This window comes from Bombus vosnesenskii, unplaced genomic scaffold (genome assembly GCF_011952255.1).
Source record: "Bombus vosnesenskii isolate JDL3184/JDL3185 unplaced genomic scaffold, Bvos_JDL3184-5_v1.1 scf7180000013265, whole genome shotgun sequence".
In the NCBI taxonomy this organism is placed as follows: domain Eukaryota; kingdom Metazoa; phylum Arthropoda; class Insecta; order Hymenoptera; family Apidae; genus Bombus; species Bombus vosnesenskii.
The window spans coordinates 6,764,584-6,788,681 of NW_022882925.1; the positions used below are offsets into that span (position 1 = coordinate 6,764,584).

General features: G+C 36.6%; 1 protein-coding gene across 4 annotated transcripts in view; it reads right to left on the minus strand.

The window, feature by feature from the left end:
* Window positions 1-24,098, minus strand: part of LOC117243147 (mucin-19-like) — a 46,587-nt gene that overhangs the window by 7,191 nt on the left and 15,298 nt on the right. For 3 of the 4 annotated variants that reach the window (XM_033510387.1, XM_033510386.1, XM_033510388.1), the window contains 9 exons: window positions 10,958-11,342; window positions 7,948-8,091; window positions 3,406-3,551; window positions 3,153-3,325; window positions 1,363-1,633; window positions 1,128-1,250; window positions 868-1,038; window positions 371-531; window positions 30-283 (listed from right to left, as the gene is read on the minus strand). In XM_033510387.1, the coding sequence (XP_033366278.1) occupies window positions 30-283; window positions 371-531; window positions 868-1,038; window positions 1,128-1,250; window positions 1,363-1,633; window positions 3,153-3,325; window positions 3,406-3,551; window positions 7,948-8,091; window positions 10,958-11,018 (1,504 nt within the window). In that variant the 5' untranslated portion in view covers window positions 11,019-11,342. Of the gene's footprint in view, window positions 1-29; window positions 284-370; window positions 532-867; window positions 1,039-1,127; window positions 1,251-1,362; window positions 1,634-3,152; window positions 3,326-3,405; window positions 3,552-7,947; window positions 8,092-10,957; window positions 11,343-13,780; window positions 14,177-24,098 lie in introns of those variants that run through there. The other variant, XM_033510389.1, reaches the window with a different exon arrangement.

Sequence of the window (24,098 nt, forward strand, 5' to 3'; positions counted from 1 at the left end):
TGAAAAATTATTCAACGCAAGATATAAACCTAGGTCGATGCAGGCGAAGAACCAACGGGGATTTTGGGGATCTGCATAGTAGCCAGATTTGGAAGGACATTCGAACCTTATTCGAGTTACTGGCGCAATTTCGCTACTTCCAGGACATGGCGATCCCTCAGGCATGGAGCCTGGCCAAACACAAACTTCTGTACGCTCGTCGAATGATAAACCTGCTGGACAGTCGAATTCGAATACGGAGTAATCTTCCACTTCTTGGTTGAATTTAACACATCGATAGAATCTATAGGAGCAAGTAGGACATTTCCATTATAACAAGAAGCGAAACAATATTCGAGCAATGATTAATTCGCTGCGGATAGTGATGTACCTGTTACAACTTTTAGGATGGACAAAGTATCCTTGTCTAGAACAAGTAAATTCGGTTTGCGTGTTTTCTCGAACAACTCTGATGTGTCCTTCGGTGTCTACTACGCGAACAACTCGAAAATCGGATGACTTAACTTTAGTCGAGTACTCAAGCTCTTTTTGCTGAAATTAAAAATCATTTAACAATTAATCGAACACTTTATAACATTTGTACTAATAAAGAAACGAAGTACCGATACTTAATTGTGTACTATTAATAAAGCATACAGAAATAACAATTTTAATTCTATTAATTTTGAAATTTGATCTAAACTGAAATTAATTTAAATAACGTTGCCATCTACTGGTACATATCAGTACAGATCAGTCTGTGATCTGAGCTTTCACCAAAAGGTGGCGTACTGATGAACATTCTGATTCTTCAATCGATAAACATTAACTAACATCATAAAATATAATATAATATATAGTATAATTATTATAAATATATTTATTTACGTGTAGATCATCTTCCAAAGCGTTCAAAACAGCGGCTCTCGACTTCCTCTTGAAATTCGAGAACGATCGATGAACCTCGTGTGTAAGAGGCATCCCGCAATAAGTTTTAAAGTCATTCTCTACGTTATGCACAGCCAATCCAGGAAGATCTCGAAGCAGTACATATTTTCCCTTAAAAAAGAAAAAGAACAATTCGTCGCAAAACTATCTATTGAAATGCTCAAAACCAAAACTCAATAATAAAAGTGAAAAGTCCCTACTTTTATAGATAGAGATATTCTATCTTCGAAAGCAATCCACATTTTATCTTTGAAAGCGTAAGGAGCAGTAAGATCTTCGTCCCTTTCCACCGTCCATTCTCCGTTGTTCATCAAATCGCACAACTGAAAAAATAGCCGATAAATTTAATCGTACGCAGTTATTATAATCTCCATACGTTCTATTTATCAGTCGAGTGTTAGTAAAATTTGTTCGCAACAATCATTGATGTCACACCTGCTTTTGATCAATGGTAACAGGTTGCATCTCCTCAGTTGACGCCCTTGGGGCATTATCGTTCTGATCCTTTAGCGTAAACTTGTACGCAGAGGCTGGTACTGATACCAGAATTTTTCTCTTAGGCGCGCCCAAACCGCTGATTAAGTCGATCAAACTGTCGGCGTTAAACATGTCGAAGAGACCCATCAATCTTGACGGATGAAAAGTGTGATTGGCCTCGTCATCTTCGACCAAGTAGTGCGTCGGGACCGTAAACAGATCCACGTATCTGTCAGTGAAAAACACGGAACTCTCATCGTCATTTGCATCAATATGTTTACGGATGTAAAAGCAAAAAAGCAAAAGGGAAAAATTAGATAAATAATCGCCACTCGATTTATTAAATTCTATGAATCATATTCGTGTTTCGAAACAACATAATTATCCCATAGAACGTGCTGCTTGTCTCATAAGCTGATTACAATTGCCTCAAAGTGTCGGCTAGAGAACACATTGAGCGCGATCTCATTTATATTTCAAGAACAGCTTCGAATACTCTCAAGTCATCCATATTCAATGAAACATCCTGTGTATTATATGCGAACTATGGGCATGGTTTGTCTAGCATTTATGTACTCGCTTACTTATTTAGGTCTGTAATTTGAATATTTTGTCATAGGTCTATGAACAAATCGGTCGATCCTTTTTCTTTTTGCACTTTTCTAAGGGATATTGTTTCAAATACAGATACGTGTGCGAAGCTCTACCCTTAAACTCTCAAAGTTCCATTATTACTTCACGAGAGATACGAAAAGAAATTATACGAGTTAAAGATTACAGAGAAATGATTACCATAGAGTCTATAAAAAATCAGAGAAAGCATTTGCTTGATACTTTTCAAAACAGAAAAGACTTTTCGTCTCAGAATCTAGTTAGCAATAAAACGCGTACAAAAGAGCGGATCATTTCGCGCGTTGACGTTCCCACTGTGTCACGATCTTTTCAACGCGGATGACTTTCGTCGTTGTTTCGATCTCATTCGCATTCACGGTCGTCTCGTTCCTTGCACCTGATCCCTTATCCATATTCAATGAAAAAATACCGAACGGTACGACGACTGTCTGACGGCCATTCCGTTAATTGCAAGGCGCGTGAAAATCCGCGGACAATCGTACGATCAAGTGGTGCATCGACTCGTCGCTGCATTCCTAACAACCTATCCAGCCGGCAACTGGCACAAGGTTAGGCAGATACACCGAACATGGATGAGTAGTTTTTACTAAATCCGTTTTCACTTAACTTGTCGGTCAATAATTCATGAACTTAAATGTAGCCGGTACATGATTCGTAGAATGTGTCTAGCTCAGGTCTGGCCTAGGCGTGTACAGAGATTTTGTAACGCGCTTTGACGCACAAAAGGTAATGATTGTGACAGAAGATCAGAAGGCATGGAAAGTCGAAGAGTGTCATAATATTTAATTATAGAAAAGTAGCGAATAGCGATTACATCTTTAAGTATATTTATTGCCGTAATGAGATTTTTTCTGATGGATGATCGCTATAACGTTTTATGAAACATTTTATGCACACAGGTAATATGTTGATTATTTATATACGAATTTACTTATGTAAAAGAAAGAGTATCGAAATTATTAAAATTCATGAAAGGGAAACTAATCTTGAAAAGGATCGATTCTTGTTTGGTTCTAGCAAACCATAATTTAATGCAAAATATTAAGTATCTACTGCTCTTAGAAATATTTGTTAATGTTAAATAAATTGATTAAACGAAATAGAAAAATTCTCACTTGGTCAGTTCTTTCAGATCGAATTGTTTAGCCAGTTCCTCTGATTTTGTGGGTAGAACCAGGAATATTCTCTTATCGTATGATTTTCTCACCAATTCGTCTTTCAAACCCTTTACAAAGTGAACCAAACGTTCCTTTGATCCTGCAGTCATATTTAACTCGACTCCATCAACCTGTGGAAATCGATCAAAATTCTTTAGAGAGGAACTGCAGAATATCGTTAAACTGACGGATAGTATGGATAAATAATTGCCTCTTTCAAAACTCCGATCAAACGAGCGGTGATCTCTTGACGAACTGTGCCGGAAGTGCTTAGTGTTTTTCCAGGGTCGTCCACGGAAACCACGAACTGAAGCGTTGGAATAATCTTCTTCAACGACTTCTGAAAATCTTCGAATCCTGAAAAATACGTAAAATGTATAGATGGTTGCAAAGAAGAAAAAGAGAGAAAAGAATAAAAGGTATGACGACCAATTTTTAACGTAACAAGTAATTATTTTCGCAACTTTTTTTACATTTCTATCGATTTTTGTTTCTTTACAATTCCATTATCATGTTGTCTTCTTATGTTCCTTGAATTTCACAGTTCACATTTCCTAAGGTATACTTTCATAAAAGTGGCTTAGTTGTGAGACAGATTTTGCGATAGTAACGCTTATAAATAAAAAGAACTGTCCGCTAGAAGTTCCGCCTTCCTTTCCACGTGATTGTCGATTTCGTCGCACAATCAGCACGACACGATGCTGTTAGGTGAAACGAAATCTCTGTCTCCATAATATAGTTAATCACGAACTTTCACGTATTTTTGTAATTGGCCATGACCGTAAAAATTACTTCCTATTACCAGTTCCCTTGTAAAGGTATAGCATCCTTATAGTTAAAATTTTGATTCTTATCATTCTTCGATATGTCTCGTTTATCAATACTTCATATATACCTTCAAACATTACGTATAATAAATATTTAAAAAACAAATTACATTCAGGAATGATGTTAATAAACCAAAGTACCAAAGTAAAATTACCAAAGTACGTCGCGTAAGAGTTTGGCGACATATAATTTCAATTAACTTTTTTTTTTTTTTTTGAAATTACGTATAAAAAGGAGGACATGGAAACTGGTTTAGTCGAAATTTGGTAATACGTAGGCAGATCAATTACAAGTCCGATGATGAATTCCTTTTAGTAATTTTAACAACATGTAATTATACTCGCATAACAGGTTAAGTCGTATGAAACACGATAATTGTATCGATACACGAACATTGTATCTTGATTGTTATTCATTCTTACAAACGAGTGAAAGCGTTGAATTAAAAAAAGATTCGCAAATATCCTATTATTCTTTGGAATATTTGTCAGACAAGAAAGAGACTAGATGTTAAAGAAACAAGAACGGACGCTGACACGCAAAATAAGATTCAGCAGCGCTCGAGGGAAAGTGATATTTGTTACATCTGGATCATCTATAAGAACCACTTTCAACGCCACTGTCCTCGCGTTTCATTAGCCACACCCATGCACGAATTTGGTATGGACATGCGACGTTTTTCGAAACTTATCCAAACACATATAGCAGGAACAGTTTTTTCTTTTTTGCATGGCGACACAAATCTATATTCATAGACAGTGAAAGCGATTCAATTTTTCTACGAACGTACAATGTTAGGAAAAAAACAAAGGTCTTGAAACATTGACCTCACGTTCTAAAATCTGTTAATTCTTGTAAATTAAACACTTTTGCTCCTCTCGTTATACCCTTAAAATTCTTGATCCTTATTTTTGAACACCCTGTATCGACAAGAAGTCAATCCTTCGGTGTCTAAAAATATTGTCACGAAACACGCAATCGTACCAATTAGCACACTGGCCGAAGACAAAACGAAGAAACGAAGTTTCGCATTAAAACTCGTTCCAATTCGTTGCTGCCATTCGAGTTTAATTGAAACTGGCTCCGTCGTTATCAAAAAGATATTTTTTTCCACGAAACGAGGCGGGTCGGTCGGAACCATTCATGGCAAGGGTACACCAACCAGAGAAAAAGGAGGATCAGCACGCAGTTCGTTTTCGCGCGATTATGTCACAAACGTGAGATTCGTGTAGACACTTCTGTCCTCGTCTCTCTTTCTCACATCTCGAACTTTTCGTTCCTTTTTGAATTTCTTTCAGTTTTTCCCCCTCTTTTCTTCCCTTTTTTCGCTTTATTTTTCTTTCTTCTCCTTTTACACATCTCGTTCTCGATCTCGTGATCCGCGGTCTGCACGACGAATATCGAATTTCACGCGTGACATACCGTCGTCAGCCGACCACCGCTCTGTTATGCATAACAAATTGATTTTGGTGAAATTTCGAAACCAGCCTCTTTCCTTTTTTCTTCTTCGTCTTCTTTCACCGGGGCGTTTTTCGTGTTGCGCAACAGATGGTGCTTTAACGGTGCTTCGCACGCCGTCCGATTTTTGCGGGTTTAACGGTTGCAAAAAGTTGGCGAGATTTATGGGGACAAACAACGCTGTCGCAACCACTTAATAACAATGGCATTGACTTCATTACGCGTGCCAGTCGAAAAGTCGAACTGCATATGGATAAATATCCGAAAGGAAAAAGAAAATTCATGCCGATGTATTTCTTCATGGTATAACATACTATGTAGTTAAATGAAATGTTGAATATAGCCACGTGACATGCTTGTTGATAAAATTCCAGAATTAATAGGGAAATTAATTGGGAAAAAATATAAATTATTCGACGATGATCGAGAAGATACAAGATATATCCCTGTTAAAAAGTATTACGGTGTAATTGCTTAACTATAATAAATATTACTAAATTTTACATATCTCATTCGTATCACTTCAGAGGAAATATGTGATAAATAATCTAATAAATATTTTACCTTCCATATGAAATAAAAATTATACTGGATAATTGCACTGAAAATTTTAAGTATATTCATGCTTTTGAACGCAGGTGTACGTAAAAGTGAAAATACTTTTACAAGAACTCGAGAGATTTAATTGAAAGCCTCGAGCGTCGTTAATTATATGATTGATAAGCAATCGATTAAACGTTGCAACTATTTCGACACCTCTGTTAAGTAAGTAAATGTCCCTGGAAAACAGTAGAAGATCGAAGTGACAAGCTTGTTGAGATTATGTAATGTAATCGTTCCGTTGCGATTCTGTTGATCCAAAGGTGCGAATTAATTGGTATATTAGAACCTTCGAGACTTAACTTTTGACACGAATAAAAGGGTGTAAAATGTGTGATACTCGTCGAGGATTAACATCGTTTATTCACGCTTGAATATTCATCGAGCATTGTCTCGTATGAATATTTTAGCAATGCAACGTCCCGTGTCAAACACGTTTCTGCTTCGATTTTATACATTCTAGACGCACTTCGACACAAAGCAGATTTTCCCTTCTAGATTCTTTTATCCATGCGGTTCAAGGGAAGTCTTTGACTTTGTTTCCTTTGCGATTAGAATTTCCTCTCGACTTTAACGCGTCCATCTTTGACATTCATTTATTAAGTCTTGAGTACATAAATTTGACATATCAATTCCCGATTTTTTTTAACATTGTTTCTAAATATTCAGCGATCACTACTATGGTTATCGATGAAATCTGTGGTAGCCGACTGCGAAGAGCCAACGAACTCGTATTAAATCATTTATTAAAACGATGATAAGCGATCGTTAATCGTGATAATAAAGATGGCAAGATCCACCAAAAATAGCCGACGCGAGCACGTGTAATCATGCAACTATTCTCTTTTAGCGTCTCAAATAACAGGAAACGATGTGATGACCGTCAATTATACAACAATGTAAATCATTCTTATTGCTTATCGTCGAATAATCAAGCTAATATATGTTAATTGGTCATCCTGATTGAAAAATGAGGAATTTCATATTGAAACGAGTAAGATTCATAGAAGGATCATTATTATATATTACGCATCTACACAAGTTTTGATGACGGAAACCGAGAGTTGATTTCTCAACGCTGACGATATCACTAGACGTAAAAATATACCTCCCGTTGTGGTTGGATTTCGATATCCTGTTGCAAGTGCAAGGATACAGATGTATTTATATGGATGGTATGCATTTACGCAATCGCAGAACGTATAATCATTTGAATTATGCACCGTTAAACGCTTGATACGCGTATTTATCGATAAATATTTAATCTGAAAAATACGTTAAAAAATTATTACTCGCTGTTTCGACATGACATTAAGGGGAATCTTATTTCCATCCACGCCACTTTTATTAAGACTACCTCGTTTTCCTTTCTAGAAAGTTTTTCCTACCTTCGACAGAATCTTCCAAGTTAAACCACTTAACGATTGTAATTACCTTCGACATTGCGGTCTTTTCATATGATCAGAATAAATGTTTAAGATAACACGTACTCTTTAATTAGTAAATTTCTAATTCATCGTATGCACATTCTATCTTATTACATTTATCGATTTGCGTTATGATTTACGATTAAAACTAATCAATTTGAAAAATCTTAATCGTTTGAAATTTTTAAAACATCCATTTCCAAGAATGTTCCTTTCCGGATATATTACGTTACTATGATGACTTCTGCACGTTTTGTTTTGTTCATATCGATAAAGAAATCGTCTGACATAATCGTCTAGCTTCGATCGTCGCGATTATCGCGAATCAAGGGACATGTCTTTCAAACGGCCGTGATTTTACGTTAAAATTAACGCATTAGTTTGAAACTGCATACGATTATCGACGATCATATCGCTAATGAAATATGTCTGGGACTTACCGGAAACCGAGAGATTTCGCACGTCGTAGCCTTGTTGTACCAAAGAGGTGCATTTGCACACAGCCTCTGTTAGCTGATCGACATCGGAAACGAAAGTGTAGCATACTACTTCTCTGCCTGGTGATAGCTTTTGCTTCGGGCATTCTGAAATTGATTAAAAAATTGATTAATTTTAATCTATTAATTAATTAATTTAATTAGATTAATTAATCTATTTTAACAATTATTCAATCACACAAAAGATTATTGATGCGCAATGATATTTAAATAAAAAATTAATATAGCTTTGTTTTACATAAGAAATAAATAGCGCAATAAGAAAAATAAATGAAGAGACTATGTTCTTCTCTAATTTATGTAAATTATTTTGAAGCAATATAGTTTTTTTAAGCCTCGATATTACTATTAGCTACTAAATTTAGTTAATGAATCCAGTGTCAAAAAGTTATAAAAATATAACATTATATTATTATATTATTTATATTAAATTTATCATTATTTTATTTATTTATTTTATTAAATTCATATTATCATTTATATTATTATAATAATGCTAATATATAATAAACCTATATCATTAATGGTATAAATTATACGTGTTGGATCATTATGAGATAAACCATAAAATTATACTAATAAAGTACCAACGAGCTTATCTGTTAATATCATGTTTGCAATTCCATTAACGAACGTGCTCGAGGTGACTTACATTGTAAAGAAGACGAACTAGAATTAACGGGATCAAGCCGTAATTTTCCGTGACCGTGCATAGGAAAATATAAACGAGCCAAAAATTAATAGCTTCGAGAGATGCGTTTGTTATGTACATTGATTGGACGTTACCGTTGACATCATCCTTCGCGTACACTATGCAACCGTTGCTATAATAGTCGTTTACATAGCCACGCAGCCTTGCGACTCGTCGACGAGAAAAAGAAGAATCGTGCAAAGGATGCTCCGCACGAGAAAACAACTCGCGGATTAGCTAGCGACATTTACTATTAATAAATTCTGCAGTTAATGTCGGGTTTGTTATAGCGACTACGAGGAAAGCATTCTCACGATGAAGAAGGATAGAAAAGTGTCGATCACCTAAACTTGGTACACACTTCTTAAATCTCTGTAAGTTTTATAAATGGAGAATACAAACGGTAGCAAATCTTTATTTTACGATTATTTTACGATACGAAATGTTATAAACTTTTTTTTTCGTGATTCCACGGATTGGAAATCTTTATTTTGCGGTATTAAGCGTCAAAAATTTTTATTTCATACGAAGCATTAGGAATGCTGCAAAAAATTTTTGGCTCACGATTCCAAGGATTGCAAACTTTTATTTTGTTTCTACATATATATGATATCTATAATATTCATATAGCTATTTCTAATGTATTATATTATCGCACGAAACAAAGATCTAACCGATCAATGTCAGTGAAAGGTCAGAGATTATATTAGACTGCCTAACAAAATTTGCCAATTCAATAAGATGGTGATCGGGCGGAGAAAGTACGGTGGATCGTTTTTATTTTCTCAAATCGCGTGATCGTCGACTACGTTCGAAAACGAAAGTATGTTTACCGATTGTCTGAAAGATAGGGTAACGTATGCACCGCCCATCAGAGGAATCCGTTCCTCGGAGTTTCTTGCACGTGCTACGAGTGAAGATCGACCGGATTTAACAGCGTAAATGGTGTACCGTCCTTGTACGGATCGTTGCTCCAGTTGTGAATGGCGCAATCTAACCTTAGAGGACAACGCGTTCCCGATATATCAAACGATCGCGAAATCGCGTGAAATAAGAAGAAGATCAGGGAGCGACGATAGATGCCGCACAATCATTGTAGGTACTTACATGGCGATCGGTTTAATTAACGAGAGAATTAATGGTAACTCGCCGTTCTGCAGATGTTAGAGACGAAGAAATGCTCTGAACATGATCGTTCGGCATAACCTTGGTGTCTTCATACGATTCTTTTAATTACTTTAAATGTTCATAATTAAGTGATGCTGTTAGTGTTTTGGCAATGTGTACTTGGAATTTATGAACTTATTGGAAAACAAAAAAAGACAAAAAAAGAAAAAGAAAGAATAGAAATGAGAATTAGATGAGAATAGGTTGAAATGTCAAGACACGGGAAACGAATCTTGTCGTGGAATATCGGGACTACGGAAATGCATTTGTAATGTGCAGAGCAATTAATTTTGTGAGCAGACAGTTTGTAAGTAATCGCTGCAAATTTTAATGAATAGTGTGAATAATACGTGTTATTTACGTAGAGCAGTGTACACTTCAGTTACACTTCATTATGTGCTTTCCACTTATCGCTCTCATTCATAATCACGGACAACGGTGACTGCGTCTTGAAAGGAGCACATCAGACACATACTTCTTTCTTTAGACTGAATCAACTAGTACAAGATGAACGATGAATTTAGTAAAAAATGAGTGAAGGATCAATCTATGTTGTGATATATTTCATTCATTAATTTTAAGTTGAAGTATAGCTATACTCATTAAAGTATAATTGCTCGTAGATTTTTCAGTATTATCTGTTCTCGTAGCATTTAAACAAGTTACGGTCCATACATTAGTAATAAATTAATATAGGACTGCCGAAAATACCGATTTCTTTATTTGGTTCACTAATCAAATAGAAGAATGCTTTTTTACTTATGTTTCCATAATCATCGAACATTTTTGTAAGAAAGTAGTAACATGTCACAAAAAAATTGCAAATTTTTAAATCAAAAAGCCAACCGGTACCTACTCTACGAATTTCTAAAAACACCCTTCGAATTTACACGTATGAGCCACACAAAAATCAAACTAATCAACTACATGGATATTAAGCTTTTTATTTCTAAAGAACTAAACACGAATTACATATCCTGCTATTCAAACTAAGAAACTTGGAAAACGGTAGATCGGTCTGATTTCTAAGTGCCTCGTGTGTATCCAACAACCCCTGTGAATTTCCTCAAAAACATAACATAAAATCAAACTTACGCAAGCCACAAGCAAGACCCAGCAGCCCAATGAGGACCGCCAAGCACGTCCTGTTGATCATCCCGTTGACTTTCCAGTCCTCTGTTGCGTTCAGTGTCGTCCGAGATCCGTTAGATCCGGTCCACGACTGTAATCCAAACGATCGACGCTCGAGCCCCAAGATCGTCGCTCATCGAGGGGACTCTTCGGGGAAGGAGCCGATGGAGATGTTTCCCGCGTTAGAGTCAGCAGCAGCGACGACAAAACAGCGTCTACGAGATGTTGTGTTGTTCGTAGCCAAGGAAAGCCTCTCTCTTTCCGTCTTTCGTCCGGTTGACGTCCGAGGTGGGGGATCAAAGGAAGCTCGAAGGATCCTTCGAGTTCGAGAGCGCGTTTCGCACTGAACCTTCGGAGGATTCGTGCTCTCTTAGTAAACCCTACCGATCGGATAGAAGCGCGGCCGAGGAACAAATACCGAGGGAGATGGAGCCGCAGGGATATAGTGATCGAGGGGGAGACGAGAGATCGGTTAACACCGAACCGCCGGATTACCGGATGCCGGGTGGGGTGACGCGGACTGGCCCAGATCGGAACACTTTCCGTGTTACGCGTACACTACTGCCCAACGGTTTGAATTTCACTACCTTTTCGTGTCCTATATACACATGTCAAAAATGAGGAACTCGCAAGTCAAACTGATCAACTTTAGATTTTGTTCGCTTCTTAATTTCTCTACAGTGCCAAATTATGAAAAAGAGATAGTAATTTGTGTGTATTTAAAGAGCGAACACAAGCTACAAATTTTTCAGGAAAAAATAAGAAACTATTTGGAAATTTACGAAAATTATTTACTAAACGCATAACGCTGATAAAACGAATAGACAGTAGGGAATAATTATTTTTCTTATTTTCCTTTCTCAAATTCTGAAATCTCGCTTTGACGGTTTTATCCTTTTAATATATAATTCGAAATAATTGAATTCCGATATTTTTGAAATACATGTGCGTATTGTAAAAACCGCAGAAGTTGTGGAGATTTAGTGGCAAAAGTCAGTCGAATATAATATTCTGGCAATAATAATTTATTGCCTTTAGGCATGATATGGTAAGTGTAGTAAGGTAAGAAAGTTTATGTCAACGTGTCACAAACTGATCGTTAAATTAGTTAAATAGAATGTTGTACAACTATGAGAAAAAGATTTGGGATTGCTTAATCGTCTTATTTGAATCTAAAGACTAGGAGTTAATAATTGTTAATAATGTAAGGCCTAAAGAGCATGGCTATATACATATGTAATTTGCAAGTTTTCAAATGGCACCGCAGAGGGTTCAAGAAACAAGTTAACTTAGCTGTTTCGTTATTACTGACATATACGTTGCTCAGAGTCAATTGTCTTGATGCAATCCAGTAAATAACTAATGCTTTCATGCCTTCACGCTTAAAAGGAGAATATTATACTATGATGATAGCTACTGGATGTTATTACTTCTTCGTTTATGGTACTTGGTTACTCTAAATAATAGCTGATAGCAAAGCTAGGTCACGTATTTCTCTCATGAAAAAATGTATTATTTCGTAAGAGAGAAAAGCAGATTTTAATTTCAAGCGTAAAAATAGGCACGCTGAGCTTCGTAATGACGAATCACTGTCAAAGATGAACCTTCTGATCCTTCGATCGATCCTTCTCTCTATTTCATCGTAGATCGACACACATACAACCTATTCCGTGTCAGCGGATCAAGGTGAATGCATAGCGAGCTTCGAATGATTTTCGATAGACGAACTTCGAGACTTCGTCTGAAGAATTTTTCGCGGATACACTGAGTTTGTTGACAATAGTGATTGAAGCACTTAGAGAGGATACGATGGGTTTTTCGATTATCTCGTAAGGTGTTATTTTTAGCAATGCTTCTTGCTTGTGTGGGCGAATCAAAGCAACGTGGTTGCGTAATATATACATGAAAAGATGCACTATAAGCGTCCATAAATATATATGATACGAAATCTCGTTGTATATATGGGGCCTGTTCTTTGATCTAACAAACCGGTGGGTGACTAAATTTCAGGACTTCGGCGAGTTTTAAATAACAAAGGAAAGATTCAACGATTTTTATGCAAATTTTGACGTTACTGCGTTGGCCTTGGTTGAATGTTACAATGGGCTACCGCCATGTGAAACCTGGATGTACAAACGTATCAGATTTCGACTAGCCCTTTCCAAGGCAACTTTTTTGTCCCAAAAATGTCATTTTATACCAAGCATACAAGATTCGATCTTACCTTTGCGCCCAAACAAAATTGCTTTGTCTGAAGAACTTGTTAAACTTAATAGAAAAATTATATATATGTGCTAGTGCCTTTTAAAAATAAGAAATTGCATCACTTTTCACGATGACTACAGATCGAATCAATTTTTCTCCAGTAATAATCCTACTATTGTTAACGATTTACACCATGCTGCGTAAGATTAGTGTCTTATTAAACGGCCGAGTTAGGATAAGCAGGATTCCGCTTCTGCAATCGAACTGCCAAGCGCTTTTAACACTTTCGTCGACACGCTGTTTACACTGTCATTCGTTAGGCTGTCATCTCAGGGATGATCCTCCTGCTGTAATCTAGGACAGCCTGAGCATCCTTACAGAATCTTTTTTGACCTTTCGAAAGATAGTTGCAACGAGTACAATGCTGCCGTACGATGAAACATCGTAATTCTTTCGCGAGATGACGAGAAAGGGACGAGGAAACGCGTTCTTGCGACGGTGAGTCAACGCGCCGCCTGCGAAGTTTTATTTCACGCTTCGCGATCTGGATTATTTTCAGAGGAAAAAACATGTCCTTTGTACCTGATTCACAGCTGACCAGAAGCACGCTTCACGACAGCTTCGCTCCAACTGTACTTGGAGCATTTCGAATCATCCTTTTCATAATGCTGCACGTGTTAACCGGTCTATCCGGTATCCAGCATCCACGACAAACTCAGTTGCCCGGTGGATTAATCAGCGACGTATGCTAATCGACAATGATCACCGTTGCACGTACCTATGTTACGTCATCGAAAGTTTCGCGTATTACTTCGCGTTGAAAGGTATTACGAATTAACGCGCGTCACATTCATCGCGCCTTCTCCAGCTCATGATTGACCGTTGTTAATAACAAATCGCTGGTTTTTACATTGGATGATTGATTCCAAAATAGATACATTTGCGTATATTATATTATGTATACTTCATTCCTACTACTTCTTTGCTCGTAAAGCTTGGAATTTTTTTATGTTCTCATGGTTTGAGCGGGTTTTTTTATAGTTTGTTAGAAAATATAAATGGTCATTGTTATATGGGAACAATGATACGTTTGCGCAGAGATCGGATAACTATGAAGGTAATGTTTCAGAAATTTTCTAAACCATGATCGATCGAGGTGATAACCAAAAAAGGGTCGATATCTGACTGTAGGTCGAGCGTTGAAAGGAGATCGTCATCGACATAGTGATTGAGTCGTGAGAAAACTACGTTCCGAGAAAGGGTGTAGAAAATCATTGGCGACTCGATGCGGATAGTTTGGTTTCGTGATAAGACCGATATTTGCGTTGACCAATGAAAGGTTAATACAATCGAAGTTGTTTCCTAATTCTTCGGATAGCAATGAGTTCCTTGAAACGCGAATTTTATTATCCACTTATTATCCATAGAGAAATAAAGAATTTTTCGAAGACTTAAAATCAACGTTTCAATGTTCTGTAGATGTTAAAAATTTTGAAGATTCTGATCGTGAGACCTTTCACCTGAAACTAAAATTTATTCATTTTCAAATCTGAAATTTTCAAACTTCCAAATTTTTTTCAATTTTTCAGTATCGTAAAGAGGCGAACGCCGATTCCTAATGCAGGAGTCGGGAATATTTATAATCGAGGGGAAATTTTTTCATTTTTCCCTGTGCCGTTATTTCAGCAGGACCGATTTCCTCCCAATAAAATATCGCGTGCCCACACTGAAAACAAGATGGATGATCAGGTGAATCATCGTCGATAAGGTCGTCTCGCGAATATCCAGGTCTGCATACGTGTAACGCGTTATTGCAGTTTCTTCCTACGAATTACGTCACTTTCCAGAAGAGCGACGAAGAACGGTCCCACTGTCGCGATTTCCGTGCCGGACTTTATGATTGCCACATAGTATCGACATCTCTGCGCGTGCGATAAATTTTCAATGAAATATTGCGTCGTGTCGAAAGAAAGAATGGTCTTTCGGCGCTCTTGGCCATTTTCGTCGACGCCGGATTTTTAACGAGAATCCGTTTCCTGTGATTACCTTTATTTACGAGCCTTCACTTCTCCGATCCGTAGGAACACGTCGCTCAAACTCATCGATCTTTCAACGAGAAACAAACATTTACAATTCCTTTAATTTTACATGGATAAAAGATTTTTTTTCCGTCATTTATATAAAAGGAAGAAAAGTAGAATCTCTCTCTGAAGAAACTGAATAAATTAGATTTCTTTTAAATAATAAAAAAAGGAAAACAAGTGGTGCATAGTAGTCCTGACTAAACAAATTACGATAAAAACCGTCCTGCGTATACGCCTCCGGCAATAAAATCTCACTGTACGACAGATATCAATCGTTGTGCGAGAATTTATACTGCTTCTACAGCGCCGTGCAAAGATTACAAATCATTAACTAAACGAAATTCTAATTCATTTGTAATGTCTTTCCGTTTCTCATATTACTTACGAAGACGAAGACTGTATTTATCGCAGCGTTTTTTCAAAATGTATAAACCAGAGAACATCGTAAATATCAACGTGACAAATAGAATATTTAAAGATTCATTTCTATACAACGCATTTTCTTAAAAAAAAAAAAAAAGAAAAAAACACGTAAAGATACTTCGTACAAGTATATTTGACTAGCCATTAAGAGACCGATAACACAAAGTGATCTTAAACTTTTATACAGTGCTGTATATCCGCGGTGGCGACGAAAGAAAAGCGGCACGCGTCCATCACTGACACGCTTCGGGCGATCTGGTGCAACCAGGCAACAATGCACGCACTGGGACGTGCACCACGCAGGGAAAGGAACCTTTTAGAAAATTATCGAGACCGTAAAAAGGCTGCGATCAACTTGAAAAGGAGACACCTACCTCCTTGTGGGCGTCTAGGTGGCCGTGCCGCCTTTTACAAACTCTGCTTGTGCCGCGGGTTTCTTTGTGACGCACTGGTAGCACGTTCCGCGACTCAAAACGTAGCATTACGCGATAGGGAAAATATTTTTTTTCCACGCGATGGACCGTCGATTTCGATCTGTCTTGGCACAAGCTCGATAATCAATTTCACGGAAATCGCATACTGATTTTATAAGTAGGAGTTATTCTTAGTACTTCTGATAATTGTAGTAATTTTTGATTATCTATGGACGATGAATGTGTGTCTTTTTGCGAAGATGAAGCTAGATAAAATTAGAGTTTAATAGGCTGCGGAATATCATTGCTCATTTGTTGATTGCTAGAGAAATATGCGTTAAACAGATATGTAATATTATAGCTATTATTGCATTGGATAATAGTATTAACGTATTAGATGACAGAATAGTATTAAATGGCCGATGATTCTATAAAGGAATGGATGATATGTTGTAAATCAATCGAAATATGTATCGTTAGCTCGAAGAAAACAATTTTCCTGGAAATGTGTATACCATGGTATATGGCATATGAATAATTTATAAATAAAATTGGTCTTTATAACGATAACAAACTCACAAGAACATTATTATTATTCTATTTTAATTTACCATTACTTGATTTTTGATTATTATAATTTATAATATATTTGCTATTTTTATTATCAGCTAAATAAAAACAAGAAAAACCCACGATTGTATTAAACTTATTACGTAATAAAAAGTGGAGATTTATCGTGTAATAAAACGTCCGAAAATCTCTGAATCTTTATTTTGAAGTGGAACAGAGACAGATATGCACAACACGTTGCGGGAAAACCTCTAGGAGGCGCTTACAAATTTATTTGGCGCGACGACGTAAAAGCTTGTACTTGAAAATAAAGGGAATGCCTTCGTCTTATCATACCAATGATCTGTCAAAACACAAAGCCCGAGGATGAAATCGGTCTGCTCGTGTCACATTGGGTAACCACTCCTTTTCTCTCCTTCGTAATTTACACGCGAATCGGCCTTCGTGCACGCCGCTTGCCAAAATATCGTATAAGCCGGACAATAAAAGAACTTCGGGGACATGCAAGGTCAGGAAAGCGGACGTAAGACTAGCTGAATTACATGAATATGCACGTTGAATACCGCACCGGCGTCTCCTTTTTTTCTTTCTGTTCCCTTGCCTTTCTTGGTAGATTAGACATTCTTACTTCTTCTTAATCTTAATATGTCTATGTTTTGATTAAAAGGTTTCATCAATTGTGCAGAACCAGAAATGTTAGACAGAAGAATTGTTGTTGCTTCGAAACATACACGGGTATATCTAAATGTTTCAAATAAATATGCCAGTTTTGATAGAAAAGATCGATTTCATTTTCCAAGTCACGCGTTCATCGTAGTTTTCGTGTCTATTCTTCCACTTCAATGTATCCACTACAGACGTTTGAAGTTGCGTCAGATAATTTTATATTAAGGGTGAAAATAACGGTCACCTCTTTATTCCACGTTACAGAATTTATAATTGGGTAATAATTTTTCCTCGCAGTTGCAGCTAGCGTAAGAGTAATCCTGAGGAAATGTTACGTAGCGACATAAACGGGCTATCTATTTTGAACGTGCAGCATAAATATCAGAGATAGCATAAATATTCAGTAGCACCGCGTTGTCGATAGATTAAAATGTCGAAAGGAAACGGGCAAGTGTTCCTGTTCCGTTTCACGGAAGAAATATGTCTATATCTCTCAAAGCGTGCGGATTGATCGATCTGCGGCGATCATTCGATAAATGGAGCTTATGTGGAAAAAGGGACCACACCCAAGTACCTGAGGGCCTCACGAGGTGGGTATAAAGTTCCTGCGGTTACGTAAGGGGTGACAAAGCCACGGTGCCACCATAAACCATATTTTCAACCACACTCCTACTCGTGTATAATATAAAAGGTTATTGCTTTTCTCCTTTTGCATTCTTTTACAAGTTCAATTTTACGAATCCCAGCTATAAACCTTTCTTTTTCGCCAATGTTTAATATTTCGTATTAACAAAGAAAAGAAAGCAAAAATTTTACGAGGATGATAAATAATACAATACCATTGACGCAGTTGATTTAAATAAGATTCTTTCTTTTTTTTTAAATCCGAGAGTACTCATTAATAATAAAAACGGTTGTCCAATAAGCATGGAATTAAGTATTACGTAAGATTATAGAGAGCTCAATGTAAAAAGAATTTATGACCACATAATGAAATCTTTGCATCTGTTAAAACGACACTTTGCCGACAAATTACGCTGTGCAACAAATTTACGATTAATTTATTCGATATAGAAGAAGCGTATGCAAATTCACGAGTAACATATCATGAGAACGGGCTTGTTGCTACTTTTAGGCTTTACAATAAAGGTATAAAGATAAATCGTGTACGTATTCCCATTGTTTTTGAAACAGATGCGACCATTCTTAAATCTTTGCGTAGTTCCTTTGACCTTGTCGTTTGATAAATATTTATGAAATTTAATTAAAATTGTCTTAATACCTATTTGGGGAAAAATACGCGATGGAGTTGGAATAATGGAATTAACAATTCGAAGATGAAAAAGTTTCCGAAACGTCGGAGACCGTAACAAGCGTGTTCGCTATGAAATTCAATTTCTACATCTTGACAGGAAAAGGATGGATCGTGAGTTCTAAGATGTCGACAAAAGTACGTCAGAGATAAGCCCCAGGCTTTTGAACCACTTGTTTTAGGTAAGTGGATTCTTGACGAGCCGATTCCTTTGTGACACGAAAGTATACTCGACAGGAGAGAGCTTATTTGCATTCGATAACAGCCGAAGCGAACGGTTAAAAGAGGATCGCACCTTAGACCAAATGTGTAGCAACTCGCCTGTGACTATTCGACTGTTAAGATCAATTTCTATCGGTTTCGTGCATGCAAAACTTTACGATGACCAAGTAAAAGTTTTAACTTCAGTTTCCCCATATTATTTTGCTTAATAATTGACACTTGTAATTGAAGAGTAATTAGGCTTTATAATTCCAATTGAAAGCGATGAAAATTTAATTGGTAAAGTAGTTCCATTATTTGATAATGGAAATAATAATAATGAAGTATAGTAAACTAGTAACACTGTGGACGATTCTGCATTGTCAAGGTCCTGACAACTCCTTCGATGACGCAATCAAACAAGAATTTCACGGAATAATTTACAGTGTATAAGTATACTTGCCTTGTAATGCACGACGATTATTATACATATTCGATCCTACTTATGTTCCATATCATAATACAGAATTTTCATTTTCCACATAAGAATGAATTATTTTATAAATGCGGATCAACGATAAACTAAATAACTATAATAGATAAGTCGAGCACGATACATTTAGATTTGAAAAAGAAGCTTAAAAATCGTATTCTTAATTAAATGCAATTCTAAACGACTCGAAAGGAACTAAATTACGATTACCCTTTAAAGTATATTAGGTAATCGAAAATGAACGCAAACTGGTTACCGATTGATTTATATTTACACGACCTCCGAATATATAAATATTATGGAAAATTCTGCATTTTCTGAAATGTCACGTATTACGTACCACATTAAGGAACGTGTATAGACCTTAATTGCGTTTGCTAGAGAAAGGTGAAGAGGAATCATTTGAACGTAAATTCATTACAATGGCTGTGACGTATGGCATAATTTTCGCTTATCGTTCATCAAGGAATTATTACTAAATTTATTGCCAAACCGAATGTATCTTAATTAAAACCAATTATAAATTCCTCAAATTTCTTGCCATAAATACGAAGATGAAAAAATAAATGGAAAGAATTTCGTACAAATAAGTTATGATACAGGCAGTTACAGACAAGCGGACAATTAAAAGCAATTTTCGTATTTCGCAATTTGAGTCGTAGGTGGCTGCAATTTCATATGTGCAAGGACGTAGCTTTAAAGGAAGCAATTAGATTTGAAGAGGAAGGACGAAGGTTTTTTAATAAGTCATTTTTTTTCATAACGGTGTTACGCACTCGAAGGACGCGAGTTGCGAAATTATTAGGTCTCATCGTCGCAGAATGTACCTTCTTTCAACGTCAAGAATTTCTTCTTCCGTTATTTCCGTGTGAAACACGAGTCAAGGAAAGCATTAGAATTCAATCTGACTGTTTCTACTTTCCATGAATTAGAAATGTTTGCAATCTGCAATTTTCTTATAAACTTTAGATATTTTGCAATGTAGAACATTAAATTTAAGAATTCGTGCATATTAGGAATTAGCAATAGGAGGAAGCAGTAATTACAGTAAACAAATATTTATCGCGCCAGACTTTTCACAAGCTTTTCGAAGCTGGTAAGTTTGTCACTCTTTCTATCTTTTCTACTCGTTACAATCTGATCAGTAGACCATGAGTAGATAATTAAAATTTGCATAAATGCACAAGATGCATAGAGTGCCAATAATAAACAAAAATATACAAAACATCCAAAATAAATTAATCGTTATATCATTTAACGAGTGAAAAAATTCTTGTCCATAAAAATATGAATTTACACCATTTACAAATATGAATAGACACCAGCAGCCTACTCATTAACGATACTTAATCCGGAAAGAAAAAAGTAAAAAAGAAGTAACAAAGACAGCGAACTAATTTCACTGGAGATTTCGTTTCCTTTACATGGTTCTTCAATTACAAGGGAACAGATCCATTCTCGTCCTCGCGTAACTTCACCTTATTAAATCGTCGCCTGCTATACACACGGCCGAAATCGGTTTACGTAATCGATCCGTGATCCACCTCCGAACGCATTTCGCTTTTTCGCATTCCAGCGTTGGTAGCACCCAAGATGTCCGCTCGTAAGACCCATGTTCTCCACTTTCTCCAGAATTACATCATACGCTGCTGGCCCATGGCACCCCATTCCTACAGCTGCGGGTTGCTTTCGGCGCTGCCACAGGCACGCGCATAAATATCGAGTAAATATTTTCGTCAGCCGAATCCGTTGAATATTAGCGGCAATAGGGAAGTCGTTAAACATCCAAAGCTGTGAAACATCGCGTGCTTTTTCAAAGACGAAGGAAATATGGAAGTGTAAGATTTTTTTTGTGATAGGTATCCTATGGAAATTTTTGCATGCGCGAGGTTAAAAAGTAGTACAGTCAAATTTACTTTGACTTTACTGACACTTAGAACACGGAATATCGTTCCTTTATTTTTATTGCTTTGATTCTTCAATAAAATCCCATATTCCACACAAGCGAATTTTATTTATAGTATTTTTCGGGAAAGATCGTTTCGCAAAGAATAAATCGCATAAAATTTCACATGTCAAAATATTTCGAAAAGAACACGTGCGATGTAATCGTTACTTATTTGAAGTATTTTACAATTTTACTCGGTGTGACGAGGGATCTTTCTTGTCCGTTACTTTTAACAGAGCACCACGGTCTTCTTTACGAAACCATATTGTAGTTTCTCTTTCTATCATTGTTACTTGACCATTAATCAACTCATTCTATTCATCCTATATCGTGCTATCGGTGTTAATCCGTGTTATTTTAACCAACGCCGCCACAAAAGCTTCGTTTTCGCAAAGTCATTTAAAAGTAATCGCGCGCCCGTCTTACGTCACACGCAATTTGAACTATTGTAGATTTATTCGCTGGGAAGGGATACCGGGCCTTGAATCGTTCGCGTGAAATTACGTTCGTGATCTAGTGATCGTTTCGTTCAGATCATCGGACGAACGAGAAAGGAGAAAGAACAATTTCACTGTCATTGGGTATTCGTAACTCGCGAACACGCAATCTTTTTAAATCTTTGTGTGTCATAAATTTTGTCGGATATGATCTCATGAACGATGTGACATTTGGCTGATAATGTTTTATCGATGAAAGACATACTTGAATTACCTAAGCGATTTGAATAATATTGCCAAAATTCTTTGTATCAAGAAATCGTTTCATAATTTACATCATCACGAGATAAGTTGCTTGCAACTATAAAATGATATTTCAATCCAAAAGAAATTGATTTTGGCTTCATTATTTCTCTAAGTTTGTACTCAGAAGCCTAAAAAAAAACAGCCTGCATAGTTATTTCACTATACAAGACTGCACGATTCTTCCTTTTCTTGGGCCAATTTCATTTTGTTTCTTTAATATCGATTAGTTAGAAAGATTACGCAGAACAGATTCGAGCGGGAAATGCGACGTTCCCGAATTTAATCGGCGTTAGCCCGCGTTAACGGCCCACGCTAAAAAGGAAAGAAAATAAAACCACGCGGGAGGAATCCAGTTTTCAATAAGGATCGTAGACAGGAAAGAAAGTTGTCTCGAAACACACACATTGCGTCTTTAGTTCGCTTAGAAATCACAAAGGAGTCTGGAACGAGAGTGAACTTGTAGCTAGCAGTCACGGTGACGTCAAGTCCACGTTCGATCGAGATATCGAAAAACGATGCCGATCTTCCCCGTGACTTTCTATAGATCACGGAAGTAAAAGTGTAACAGTTTGACGAACAGTCTATCCACATAAGAATGTAAAAAAAGTAGTAAACAGAGTAATAAATCATACTGAGTGGAATTTTTCGAACGAAAAATTTCATTTTGCGATGTCAAAGGTGACATTTTCGAACCTTTTTAAATTCAGCAATCGCTATGCTATAATTCAGTAATCAATCGGAGAATATACGAAAATTTTTGAAAATATTATCTTTTCTTTATTAAATGAGATAAATGTTATAGAACTCTTCCTGGAAACAGTTGTGACAGAACTGCCACTTAAATAGAGACGTGTACCAACTACAAATCGATGCGTCAGCTGAGAATTCGCTGGCCTTATCCGTAAACTCGTCCAAAATGTAGTGCAATCGGTGTTGTCTACTGTTACCAAGTAAATCAAGTGCTTCTTAGCAACTTAGATCTTCCAGCAATTCAGGGTGGGAATTTAATGGAATGGGTCAGTTTTCCAGAAAACTGAGATTGATCATTCGCGACACGGTTCAAAATTAATTTGATCGAACATTTTATGGGACGGAGGATCATAAATCAAATCGTTTAGTCGAAACTTTATGCGGTACGATGTGCACATTTGCATAATTCATGAAGTTACGATACTGTGAAGCATCGTCCACCGTTTTGGTAAGGGAGTAGGCACCATTAAGGAACAATAGCTGCAGATGAATGGCGAAAGTTCATGTTGACAAAATGTGTGGACACTTGTGTCCATTTGTAACAAAGAATATTTTGCGTTCTTTTCATTCTCACATCTGCGAACGTCGAATCGGACGAATAACGATTTTTTAATTAATAATTTATGCTCTTCACAGAGAAGAGATTCTCTTAAAGCTCGAAGCACAATTTTTTCGAACGTACGAAATTGTATATACGTATTGTATATAATTGTTATATATAAAATGAACTTTATCAACTTTGTCTTTGTTGAAAAGTTGCAATTTATTTTTTCGTCAGATTTCTTACTCAAAGTTGCATTCACTGTCAAATTACATGCCATACGATGTCCTTTATTTCGTTCATGGAGAACCAGTATGTGTACTAAAATTAAAACTCGCAATTCTTCGTGTTATTCAACTACATTGCACGTTGCAAGTAACCAGCTTGTATACCGAGTGTAAACGATACAGAGAGCTCGTAAATTCAATCGGGTGTTAAAGCAAACATGTTTCGGAGATTGAGACCGGCTCATTGACAGAAATATGAGGAGATAAAAACTTGGAATTTTATTCAGGGCGGTAACGCAAGTTTCATCCGATTTTCATTAATCCGCTGGCTCTTTTTCGAATTTCAAGGTGGTATGTACATGATGACCCTACCGTCGCCATCGCGATAAAATATGCTATGGTATGCAATCGTTTGTAATACCATTCACGTATTTCGCGGATTAATCAATCTATTGAGCATCAATAGAGTTTGTAAAGAGTTCACAGCTTTTCTTAAAAAGTACTACGTTATGTTTAATGACGATCACCG